This window comes from Dermacentor albipictus, chromosome 8, assembly GCF_038994185.2.
Source record: "Dermacentor albipictus isolate Rhodes 1998 colony chromosome 8, USDA_Dalb.pri_finalv2, whole genome shotgun sequence".
In the NCBI taxonomy this organism is placed as follows: Eukaryota; Metazoa; Arthropoda; class Arachnida; order Ixodida; family Ixodidae; genus Dermacentor; species Dermacentor albipictus.
In genome coordinates, this window is record NC_091828.1 from 69,225,550 (window position 1) to 69,238,544 (window position 12,995).

At 49.1% G+C, this 12,995-nt stretch overlaps 1 protein-coding gene across 7 annotated transcripts in view; it reads left to right on the top strand.

Moving 5' to 3' along the window:
- Positions 1 to 6,922: 6,922 nt before the first annotated feature.
- LOC135914494 (low-density lipoprotein receptor-related protein-like) overlaps positions 6,923 to 12,995 on the top strand; it is a 172,151-nt gene continuing 166,078 nt past the window's right edge. For all 7 annotated transcript variants that reach the window (XM_065447372.1, XM_065447377.1, XM_065447375.1 and 4 more), the window contains exon 1: positions 6,923 to 7,077. In XM_065447372.1, coding sequence (XP_065303444.1) covers positions 6,993 to 7,077 — 85 coding nt within the window. In that variant the 5' untranslated portion in view covers positions 6,923 to 6,992. The remainder of the gene's footprint in view (positions 7,078 to 12,995) is intronic.

Consider the following 12,995-nt stretch of genomic DNA (forward strand, 5'->3'; position numbering starts at 1 on the left):
AAAAATTTCGGGGGGGGCTGAAGCCCCATAAGCCCCCCCCCCTGGCTACGCCCCTGTCACCAGGTACTACAGATTTTATTCTTTCGGTACCTTTAAGGTCAATGTTTATTTAAGTGCTGTTATCAAAATTTCTAATGCTTGTGTCCTTGTGTGTTTTCTGTTGATGTGGAGCGTAGAAATTCAGTGGCCATTAACGTTCAACAAACAAAGAATGGCGAATTCCAGGCAATATAGGCATTCAAATTATTGTGAAGCGTTTGCCTGGCAGAACGCATCCAGATAAAGGTCTACTAAATATTTATTACGTATATAAAAAGCAAATTCATATCTCTGTAAGAAATGGCAAAACAGGAAGAATTGATGTAATGTCAGTACGCAAAGTGCTACGCGCTTTCTGCGAATAAACGTACTTTCTGAGCGCATTAACATGCTTGTGATATGAGCTTTCTGCGTGTCTGTTTATATTAGTACTTGTGAGCCGTGTTGACAAATCTCATTACTTTTCGAAGCAGCGATAGAAAGCCGCACTTCTCGATTTACTTGCATGTCTTGTTGACGCTACTGTTTGGTTCTCCCAGCTCTGCGACAATGTTTCGTATCCGTAGGACGATCTTGGCACAATTCAATCTTCTGTTTTTTGAAAGCTTGCTTGGGCGCTATTAGAGTATTATTACATGTCCCACCCTTCCAAAGTGGCCGATAGAATACTAATTTTAGGTGCCCGAATTTTCATGCCTGTCGTAGAACGAATGCCTACAGAAATGAAAATAAAGGGATGTGGGTGACATCGCCAGGCAACTGTTATCTTTTTTGTCATAGAATAACGCATGAATAAACATGTGGTGCTTCAAGCTCCCATTCTGCGTATTCTCCTTGACTTTCCATTCCATTACTTAAACCTGTCTGTTCATTCTATGCGTTCTACTATTTACATATTGGCTGAGCCGATGGTTATGAGGCATCGTACTATGTCAATGTTTCATGCCGCTAATTATTTCTTTATAGGCCGAACAGAGGTGTGCTGATTAGCACTAAATTGTAAATAGATAACTTATAATACTTAGCCTGCCGCACAATTTCGTAATGAAGCTTTACATGAATATCCGTACTCGGTCTCCTTCCTGCCCATTCCTTCCGATGACCCATTTATCAGCATGTCAATGTTTCCGTACATCACGTAGTGACACAAGTGAGAGCAAATTAGTGCATGTTCGTAGCTAGACATAAACCGTAGAAGTAAAAAAAAATCGATAAGCTGTGTAAGGGACGTTGGCAAACGGCATGGGGCTGAGAAGTAATTTCGCCCCAGAATTGGGGAATATCGCCGTTGTCTGGCTTCGCCGAGAGGAGAACCAGCTGGGCGCTTGGTTAGTCAGTCAGGAGGCGCTCTTTGGCCGCACAGAGCCCGCGTCGCCTCCTTGTGGCATCGTAACCTGTCGCACGTGCGTTCTAGAAACGTGCGAAAGGGTGCGACGTTGCGCGCCCCTTGGCCCGGAAGCGCGGACGGACCACGAATGGACCACGGACAACGTACGGACGGACGGACGGACCACGGACAAAGCGTCGTTATGGCGTCAGTAGGGATGCCTAGGAGACAAAGCGGCAACTTCAAAGCCAGGGGGATCGGTGACCCGATGCGCGGTTACAGGCTGGCACCGCAGACACAATCCATCACTGCACTTACAGTTTTATGGGCCCGCCAGAGGAGACAAACCACGCACAAGACGGCATGGTGAATCGGTGGGTGCCCTTCGGCAGGGGTGCCCGTTGCGGCACGCAGTGCGTGATGGTTTTAATTAAGGTGCGAGGTTGGGGCTACGCAGATGTTCCTTCCCCGTAAGTGTTCTTCAAAATGTCGGTAGACTTTCCCATACATGTCGCAGAGCAGCATCGTTGGGACATTGTTTGTTTATTTGTTGTTTTGCTATTTATTTCTCTCCCTCTTTCTCCCTGAATGTTCCGAGGAAGGCTAACTGTAAACAGCCGTTGATGTAATATTGAGTACATAAAGTCTTATCTCTCAATGCAAACGCCTATGGCATCCCATCTCTAAGGGAAGAGGAGAGGCGACGACGGCGGCAGCTAAAGAGAAGTTCCTCTACCAAATGAGCTGGTTACGCCAGCTTGCAGCACTCTTTGCTACGAGTGTAGGAGAGTAGAAAATTTAGTGGCTGCATCTTGAACATAGCGGCAGTGGGGTAGGTAAATTGCGCGCGCGCTGCTGGGATTCTATGAACTTTAGCGTACATAAACGACGTGAACAAATAATAAAGTGTCAATTACTTTCGCATCACAATTTTTACATCTTTAACTTGTGATACAGCTAGGCGGGGTTCTTTGCTCTAATATTGCAGTCGTCCCTCATAGTGGGTTTGCCATGGTCAAAGGTGGTGGTTGCGAATTGATATCCTTCTGTTTTGCTGCTAAATACCCTTCGCGTCATTTCTGGACCTTACGTGCCGAATGTAGGGAGCCATAGCGGACCTACCGTAAAACTTCTTCAAAAAATTGGACACTCATAATACTTATAACTCATAGTAAGCACAGATCTGAATTTTATCAAGTATGCCTGCTATGACAAGAGGCAGCTCTATGAGACGTAATTATTCCCGCTCCGATCAAGAAACGTACCTTGGAGCTATGCCACAATGAACGCTAAACGAGGGGCAAAATTAAACTCTGGTAGCTCCATACAACGTACGACAACAGCGCCATCTGTGCACTGGACACATACTTATCTAGTATATAGTTTCTTTCCGTTACACAATGTCATCAAAGTAAGGTGCGTGGGAAGTACGATGGCAAAGATATAAGGAATAATATTATTAAATGCTTTCGTTACACGTGGTTTTAGCAAGTGACATGAAATCCTATTTAGATAGAACTGAAAGACGTCTCACGTGAGAAGCGCGAGAGAGAAAATAGGCAGTACATGTCCCGTTTCTTTCATCCAGTCGCTTGTGTTTTCCGTTACACTAGTCAAGTTCAACTGTCACAGTACATTAATCAGTTATAGGACAATGTCAGTGTCAGTGTCGGGGACAATGAAAAGTTCCTCGTGGCACGAAGCCATATCGCAAAACAAAAACTTTATTCAGCGAGACTGTGCCGGCCATAACAAGTTACATGCGGGCAGAACAAAAGTGGTGAACACATGCATCCATTGTTAATAATCTGATCTGTGGATCTGGTGCTTCCATTATTTGTACATGGCTCAACGAACCTCCAAACGCAATCGCAGGTGCTCTCCTAGAATGTAAACCACTATGCGCGCCGCGCGCGCAATTTATACTCAAGGGTCGGCGACAACATAGACAACAGATATAGGCAATGGAACTAATGGAAATAATTTTTAAACTTCCGGGAAAGAAAGGCACGTCTTGCGCTGAGGGAGAACGATTAATACTCGTTTTATTCCTTGGTGAATGATTGTTACCAGAAAGATCAATAAGTAAGCCTGGCTATACCCTCCTCGTTAAAAATTATGGCAACGCTCATGTAGCAGTGAAAGTCAACGGTGTTGCGATTAGCATTCGAACAGTTCAAGGGCACACCGTATTCCTGAAGTAATGTTCATAAAACATCTGTAGTGGTCACTCTGAGAATTCCGTTGCCTGGGTACATGCGCACACTACGATAGCGCCACACTTTCGTATGGCAACATCTTGTGATGGTCGGCCATGAGGATGGTAGCATGTCGACGACTGTATCACGCCTACGCAATGACCACGATGGAAGGACCATGAAAATGCGGTGTGGGCAGAACAGCGACGCCGGCATCACCACATTGGGTGCTCGTGACGATGCTATCACGACAACAACGTCATGACGGGGACATGTAACCAATTGAGAGCTGACGAGCTTTTGACGACTACCGTGTGACGACTACCGGATGACAAAGCTGGGATAAAGACGATGGTGCGACCACGACGCATGAATACGACGGTGTGACAGTGGATACACGATCGTACACAATGTGTGACAACAACGCCATAACGACCATGCCGTGACAATGGCAACATAATCAAGATTGAATGACGCCGGCATGATCACGATATAATGACGAACCAGGAATGACGTCTATGGATCGACGACATCGGAATGATGGTGACGACAGGACAAGAGTAAGATGTTACTGAAGTGATCAGGATGGTAACACGACTGTGCGATCGCAGAGGCGTGACGAGACACTGGTGTGGGCACGACTGCGTGATGACAAGTGCTGATGACGACGGCCTGACGGCCGTCAGCTGTTGAAGTTAGAATGACCACGATTGAACAATCGCAACATCTTCCCGACAAAGGTATGACCACGAGTGCCCTACGACGGCTGAATGCCTACGACACAATCATGATGATAGCATGACAACGGTATGATGATAATAGGATAACGACGGGTTTATGAGGGCAATGGCGAGACGCTGATTGTACCTTGAAGCCTGTCCGACTATGATGGCGTGATGACGACTGGACGAGAATAATTGGAGGACGACACTGGAATAACGACGTTGGCATAACTATCATGCATCGACGACGACGCCATGATCCGGTGCCACAATAACGAATGAATGATGACAGTATGATTACAACAGAATGAAGAAGAACTAATTTCGATGGTATGACGAAGGCGATATGACGACAATGGCATGAAGGTAGTGCGATGACGGTATTGAAGTATTGATGTGAAAATGACAACGTGAGGACACCTGTATGACGACGATGGCTTGACGACCAAACCATAACGAGAGTCGGATAACTAAATTAGAATTACGACAATGGAAAGACCATAATGGCATCAAGACGACGATATGACAACGTATGCTGGACAACTGTATGATGACAACAGAATGACGATAATGGCGTGACAATGGCATAAGTACAATGGGATAAATTGAATGCATTATGCCAATGGCGTAGTGACGACTTATGTCATAGCGTGTATGATGAAAGTGGCGTGACGGCATCGGCATGACGAGGGTCGGACACCCAAGTTGGCGCGACGATGATGGGACGACCACGATAGCTTCACGACAGCGGTGTGACAACGAATGCATGGTGACTGTATGACGACGATGGCGAGACATGATGGTATGATGAGAATCAATGGCGAAGCTGCAAGAAAGACGATGCACCAACCATGATGCCATCACGACCCCTAGCAAATCCCTAGCCGACCTAGCTACTGCACAACTTGCGCCACATCATTTCAGTATTAGTGACTACGACGACATGACGATAGTAAGACCGCGAAACTGTAATGACTATTCAATGACCATGACGTCATCAGGATGCTGGTGGGGCAATGAATTCATCACGGCTGTGTGACGAAGATAGCATGACGATGACGGCGTGATGAGAATCAGATGGCAAAGCTGGAGTGACGACAATGGAACGACCATGAGCGCATCACCACCACGAGCACATTGATAGTAGGGTAAGCTAATCGACAACGTGGACAACCTGTTTAGAGAAAAACAATTTACAAACCTCAATCTCGGACCAAAAGAAAACTATACTACTACTACTACTCGGGCAGAAAGATAGCGACGATCATGTGCATCGACTGCCGAAATTCTCACCTGCGGATCAAACGCGTCTGCTATATTTGCGCCGCTCAATGAAGCTACCGTGAAGTTTTGGCACTCGCTAGTTAAGTGAAGTTAAGAGCATCACTAAACGTGCGTCACTGTTCCCGTCACACACACGGTCTCATTACACAAGGCTCGGCGACCACATAGGCAACAAACAACAGTCAAGACCCGCCATGGTTGTTCGGTGGCTATGGTCCCTACGTGCTTCTGAGCACGTAGTCACGGGATCGAATCCCGGCCACGGCAGCCGCATTTCGATGGGGGCGAAAACACCCGCATACTTAGATTTAGCTGCACGTTAAAGAGCCCCAGGTGGTCGAAATTTCCGGACTCTTCCACTACGGCGTGCCTCATAATCAGAAAGTGGTTTTGGCACGTAAAACCCCATAGAGAGAAGAAACTTTATTAATGAATGGTCCGGCAGTTTCGTTGTGGTGGTCTCAGGTGGCGGCTCGAAGTCCTTGGACTCGGGCGGCATCTTTGGCTTGCCGGACGGCCCAGAGCTGGTCTGCCAACTCCGAACTTTTGAGAGCCGCCTCCCAGCGGTGGCGACGCCGATGGATAAGGTCCCCGGCGGCCCCCACAGCCGGGGCGGCCTCGGGAAGGAGCGAGCTTGAGGCTTCCCGTACTGTGGCAACGGCCGCGACTACGGACGCGTCGCGAACGGATGTGGTCCCATTACCGTGGTTGCCGCCACATTCCCAGAGCATGTGCCGCAGCGTCGCTCGTTGTCCGAAAGCTTTACAGGCATCTGTTTGATATAAACCCGGGTAGCAGTGATGTAGGGCCGCGGGGCGAGGGTAGGTGTGTGTCTGGAGCGAGCGTAAAGTTACGGCCTCATTCCTGTTTAACTTGTCGTGTGGTGGCGGGAATGTGCGTCTTTGGAGTCTGTAGTGTTGGGTGAGGTCTCTGAACGTGGTCAGGCACATTATTTTTTTTTTACACACAAGAAACTACCGATTGAAGAAGGCGCGTGTTGCGCCAAATCATGACGTCTACAGTTTGTTAGCCGGTGAAAGACGGTGACCGGGAAAGATAATGAAACATGGCTATATTTCTCTGAAAATTTCATTTGCGACGTTTTTTCACGTAATAGACATGGACGCCTGCGCACATAACTTCACAGCTTACAAAGTTAAAAGAGGCCTTATTTATTACTGTACGCTCCTATTTTTTTTTATTTCCTCGGGAACCAGATGGCGGAAGGGTGGAGGGGGAAAGGCGTGAAATAAAAGGATATTCACGAAATTGCTTTTTTTGCCAAGCTTTCACACCTCTTTGAACTGAAAGAAAGAAAACATAACGTATCGCAGCAATCATTGCATTATTAAACTGCGCGATTTCACAATGCCCGAAAAACCTTATTGTTGGAAGTTCAGCCTTGGGAAGAAGTGAACAGCTATGAGCCTGCTTCAGCTATATACTTCAGTTTTGATAATAATTGACGCCCTCAAGGTCACCTGTGCATTTAATAACAATACTGTAGGTGAGTAGTGCATGCAACAGCTATCTATCACTAGCCATTTGGTCTGTCCAAGGCGATTCTTCAAATATATGGAGACACTGAAAGTTCGACTTTAAAACTTGTGCATACACTCAGACGTAGAAACTTCTTCTTTCATATTTTTTTTCAACGGTGTTCACTTATTTCCCACAAAAGCCAGTATTTTATTTCAACTGTCTAGTGTAATTCCCTTACTGTTCAATCTAAGCTTCTAATCATCATGTTAACCAAATATTGTACAATTGCACACATATGACAGACTATATTTTAGCTTCACAAAGTTAAACAGTCAAATGAAATTTGATTGAATGAAAAGCTATACAAAACGTGGTAGCAAACTCGGTGGCAATATACAAACCCGAAAAGCATCAACAAAAACAGATAAACCTTAACCAACTTCAAGCCTGTGATACACGGAGAAAGAATATTTGTCTTTGACAGGCAGGTACTTGTGTTACATACAAATAAGCGTGATTGTTTGTCGATATCCTAAAAATCAATAATGTCCCTGTACTTTTTTCGTGACGCCTGCAGGTATAAAGCTATTATCCAACAAAATGACACATTCTCGGCTATGCACAGCTAAAAGTGGCATTTTATTTTTTACCGCATTTTCTTGGGTTAGCGCAGTGAAAAAAAGGCGGCGAGTCAAGACGCGTTCTTCGGTTCCCGCATTTTGCCAGCTTTTCTTGTATTTAATCGTCGCGAACCAATGTTTATTTGTGCACATCTTTTCCGTGAAGTTGTAAGGACCACGTGGATACCCTTTTTGCCACAGTGAATTACTTATCACCATTTTACGGACATTCCTGTGCATCCGTTGGCGGCGTCTAACGAGCACTTCGGGGACCACGCCTTGGTCTCCGGGGCGGCTCAGCGCCACTCGTCCGCTACCATCATGGAATATCAAGTAGAGGGAGAAAATATTCTCCCGGAGGAAGTCACTCAAGAGCAGGGATGGCAAACCGCAGGTGCTAGAAGAGCTGGCGCCAAATCGCGTGAAGCTAACCCGAACGCCATGGCAACGCCTTTGGCTCCTCATAGCTACAAGTCTAGCGGCGCAGCGCTGAAGACCAAGATTATTAGGCAAGCCGAATGCCTGTTCTTCCTAAAGAAGACACGAAGATCGTTATTTCCAAAATTGGAGCGGCCACAGCGGCTGACGCCATACTTGCAGCCTCCGGCATCAGCCAGCACGAGCTCACACACGAGACTCTGTGCCCGAACTTACAGCAAAACATCATGGTGGCCAGCACTCCCAGACGGGAGAATGCCGATCGATATGCCCGCAACAAGCAAATCCGAATCACAGGCAAGATCCACGAAGTCTGCGCGTACGAGACAGCCCCGCACTCCACGTGCGAGGGGGTCATACGTGGCATACCGTTACAAGACGACCCAGCGATGGTGGATGGCAAGATTGTTAACCAGAACAACCCTCTTGCACTAGCAGCCAAGAGAATCACTCAGACTGAGACCATCATCATCGCCTTTGACAGGCAGCGGGTACCGAATTTTGTCAGGTATGGAACGCTCCTGATGAAATGTTCCCTATATCGAAAGCAAGTGGACGTATGCCACGCCTGCGGAAGACTCGGGCATCGCGCCGATGTATGTCCAACACCGAGCGACGTCATCTGTCGGGGATGCAGCCTGCCAAATCCTGATGAGCAGCATCGATGCACCCCAAAATGCAAGATCTGCGGCGGTCCGCACCTTACAGCCGGTAAAGAGTGTGCGCATAGATTCAAGACGCCGTACATTGTTCGCCGACGACGCTTCGAGCATGCCAGGCAGCAAGAGCAGCTCCCCACGCCACCGATCGTTCGATCTTCCGATTTGCAAGCCTCATCCGACACCAACCTTCGGGGCAGAAGACGCTTGCGTTCGAGAAGCCGCTCTACAAGCCGACGGGGCTCCAGAAGTCGCTCTACCTCGAGATCGCGACTCACATTGCCTTCTACAGCGCGCTCTAGCTCCAGAAGCTGCTCCAAGTCCCATACTGGGAGCGACTCATCCAACAGCTCACGTTCGAAGATCCCCAACGGCGGTAAAGGCAAGTCCTCTCTAACGTGGGCCGACAGGGCCCGTGGCAACCAAACGCAGGCGTCCAACTCTCAAGGCTCGCACGACCTGCGTCTCACGAATGAGCTCGTATAGCTTAGGCGCGCCAATGATAGTCTTAGGAAGGAAAATGCTCTGTTCAAGCAGGAAAGCAGTCGGCTAGCCGCCGAGATGGCGGCTACCCGACTTCGGCCATGCTCTTCGGCCATGGTCACAGTGGAGGCCCCTCCCAAGACGGTTGCAGTGAAGCGGCGTGCCCTGGACCACTCAAGGGGAAACGAGATGGTAGAACTCCTGTCTGATCTCAAGAACGCCGTCTCCAACATACAGACAGGTCTCTCTCACGTACAAGAAATCATCGCGCACCCTCAGCTGGGCCTGGTCGCCCTCAGCGCTAGAATACTTAGGCTGGAGGGGACCAGCCACGGAACTTTGCCAAGCACATCTACAGTACAAGTCCCAAAGTTGCACAGTGTCACTGCCTCACCGACGGAGGGTGCCATTATGAATGCGGCACTTTCGCAATCCATTCCCAAGCCCAAACATGGATAACGGAAATAACGTCATAACAATGTCGCAATGGAATTGCGCAGGGTTCGTCAGGAGACGGGCGACCCTGCGAAAACGCCTAAAAAGCGTAAAGAACAAACCCCAAGTAATCGCCTTGCAAGAAACTATCACATCATCACCTATCAAGCTCCCCGGTTTCCTTACTGTGGCTTCCACTGAAGGAGAAAGGAGGGTCGCTACCCTGGTTAGTAAAAAGTTCACGTGCCTTCAGCGAGACCTTGGTCCCGCGGACAATGGGATCGAGTACGTCATGACCGAACTCCTTGTCGACCCCCCTACGCAGCGCTTAAGAAGAAATAGTATCTTCATACTGAATGTTTACTGCATAACCAGCGTTCACAAAGCCAAGCCTGGTGGTATTCCCAAGAAGGCCGTGCATTTGGCCGGCTGTCAGCTTCTAGTCGTCATGGGGTATTTTAATGCCCAGCATCAGGCATGGGGCTATTGTACCAATACGAAGAAGGTTAGACACATATGGGACGCGGCAACAGAGGAAGATCTTACGCTGATCACAGATAAAGACTTTCCAACCAGGAGAGGGAACTCGATGTACCGAGATACGACTCCGGATCTTACCTTTGTCAAGAACCTGGAAAACGTCAAGTGGACCAGCACAGCCGTGGACCTCGGTAGCGATCATTGCATCATCGAAGCGGTGATGAAGGCTGCCCGTAACAAAACGAGGACTTTTAGGTTCACTGACTGGGACTTGTTCTGAGCCAACCGCTCCGAGCGCGTCCTTGACGATGATATGGACCTACACTCTTGGTGCGACGAGATAAAGAAGGCTGCGGCTAGAGCCACAAAGGAGGTGACACCCGATCTGGAGGTGGACGATCTGGCGCATCTATTGGAACCCAAGCAGGCACTACTCGCGAGATGGAAGACTCAGCGCCATAACAGAAGACTACGCAAGAAAATTTCCGATATAAACAAGATGATAGAGGCTCATTGCAAGGTGCTATGCAAGCAGCAACGGGACGAGCTGTGCGACTCGATGGAGGGCCAGCTCAAGAGCGGTAAAAGCTGGGGTCTCCTTAGGCACCTACTGCACGATGTCAACACCAATTCCAACCAGAAGAGAGCTTTGGTGAAAGCTGTCCATTTGGCCACGGATTCGACTCCAGATGAGGCAGTCACGGAGCACCTCATAGTCAAGTACCTGGCGGCCACGGACGATCCGGTGCCCCCCGAGTTTCCCGAGTAAGAAGGGCGTGACGTACCATCTATGGAGGAGGACATACCATGGCTGAGGTCAAGCGAGTTCTCGCATCCCTCAACGGCAGATCTGCCCCTGGGCCCGACCGGATCACCAACAAAATGCTCAAGCATCTCGACGACACCTCAATCGAGTTTCTTACGCAAAAGATGAATGATATCTGGTGCAGCAGCCTCATTCCCAAGAGCTGGAAAGCAGCCTACACAGTACTCATACCGAAGCCAGGTAAGGCACCGAGCATCGACAATCCAAGGCCCATCTCCCTGACGTCCTGTGTTGGAAAGATGGCCAAGGACGCCATGCTTAACCGCCTCACTGACCATCTCGAGTCTAACGAATGCTATACACACAACATGATTGGCTTTCGGTCGGGGCTTTCAACTCAGGACGCCATGAGACTGATCAAGCACCAGATCATTGACTCTACCTCCACCGACACTAAGGTAATTCTCGGCTTGGATCTGGAAAAGGCTTTTGACAACATATCGCACGCCTTCATTCTCAAGAGCCTAACAGTGTAACGTCGGCAAACGGGCGTAAAATTTCGTGAACTCCTTCCTGACCTCAAGGTCCACTAGACTCAAGATTGATGAGTTTCTGACCCACTAAATCCAGCTTGGGCCAAAGGTAACACCTCAGGGGGTGGTGATCCCTCCGATGCTGTTCGACATCTCCCTGATCAACCTGTCGAGGGCCTTGAACAAAATCCCGAACATTAACCACACGATCTACGCGGATGACATCACCATCTGGTACTCCAGTGGATGTGAAAGGCAGGTCGAGGGTGCTTTGCAAGAGGCCATCGTTGTGACGGAGCGGTATCTTATCCCCACCGGTCTAAGGTGCTCGCCCGCTAAATCCGAGCACTTGCTCTACAAGAAGAGGCCCAGAGGCGGTTCACGCGGGTCCTGGAAGCCAGCAACAGAGAGCCACATAACATTATTCACCGGTAAGGGCTCCCCAGTACCGCGGGTAGACACTATCAGGGTCCTAGGAATGTTTATCGAGTCGAACGGTACCAATGGAGGCGCCCTCAAACACATTTGTTCGAAGACCGAAAGCGCCCTCGGCCTGATCCGAAGAATCGCCAACAGGTACCGCGGAATCAAGGAAGACAATCTGATCCGGATTATACACGCCTTCGTGCTATGCCACCTCGCTTATTCAGGGGCTATGCACAAATGGCTCGTATCGGAGCGCAACAACATCAATGCCCTAATCAGAAGAGTCTTCAAGCTTGCCCTCGGCCTTCCCATCCCAACGCACTTAAAAGACCTCCTCAGTTTTGAATTCACAACACGTTCTAAGAAATCGTTGACGCCCAAGAATTTTCCCAGTTTGTCAGACTCTCCGGTACCCCAGCAGGCCGAGCCATACTTGGCAAGCTGGGACGTAACCCCATGGTCGTCAGTCTCGACGCTGTGAAGCTGCGCAGCGACGTAAGCTTCGTACGTTCAAGAAGAGGCCTTCTCCTTAGTGGTCATCGACTGTGATTCTAAAATCCTTAGCTGCGCTACCGTCCGCACTTCTAATGCCAGCGTTGCAGAGCAGGTTGCTATTGCTCTTGCATTGACGGACAGTGTAAACGACACAATTTATTCGGATTCCAAGGCCACTGTCAGGGCCTTTCAGATGGCAATGGTGGCTCCCCAGGCCCTACGTATCATCCAAAGTGTCAATGACATGAAGCATCACTTTGGCCTGGTTCCCTGCGCACCTTGGAACCATTGAGGGTGCCTCGATCAACCGAGGAGGCGCACTCGGCGGCACGAGGTTTGACTGATCGTGCGCTGGGCAACGCGTCCTCTCCTGGGCGACCCGAGCCTCTCGGATCGTACAACGAAATCTGCAAATATAATTATTTGTCAAGAAGACTCCTACTTTCGCCGCACTCCTCGCTGTGCAGGACCCAGGCAGTCACTCTCAGACTTCTGCAAACAAGCACTTACCCGAGCCCCGCGGCGATGCACACAATGTACCCCGAACGGTTCCCTAGCCCGGACTGCCCTCTGTGTGGTGATTATGCGGACTTCGAACATGTCCTGTG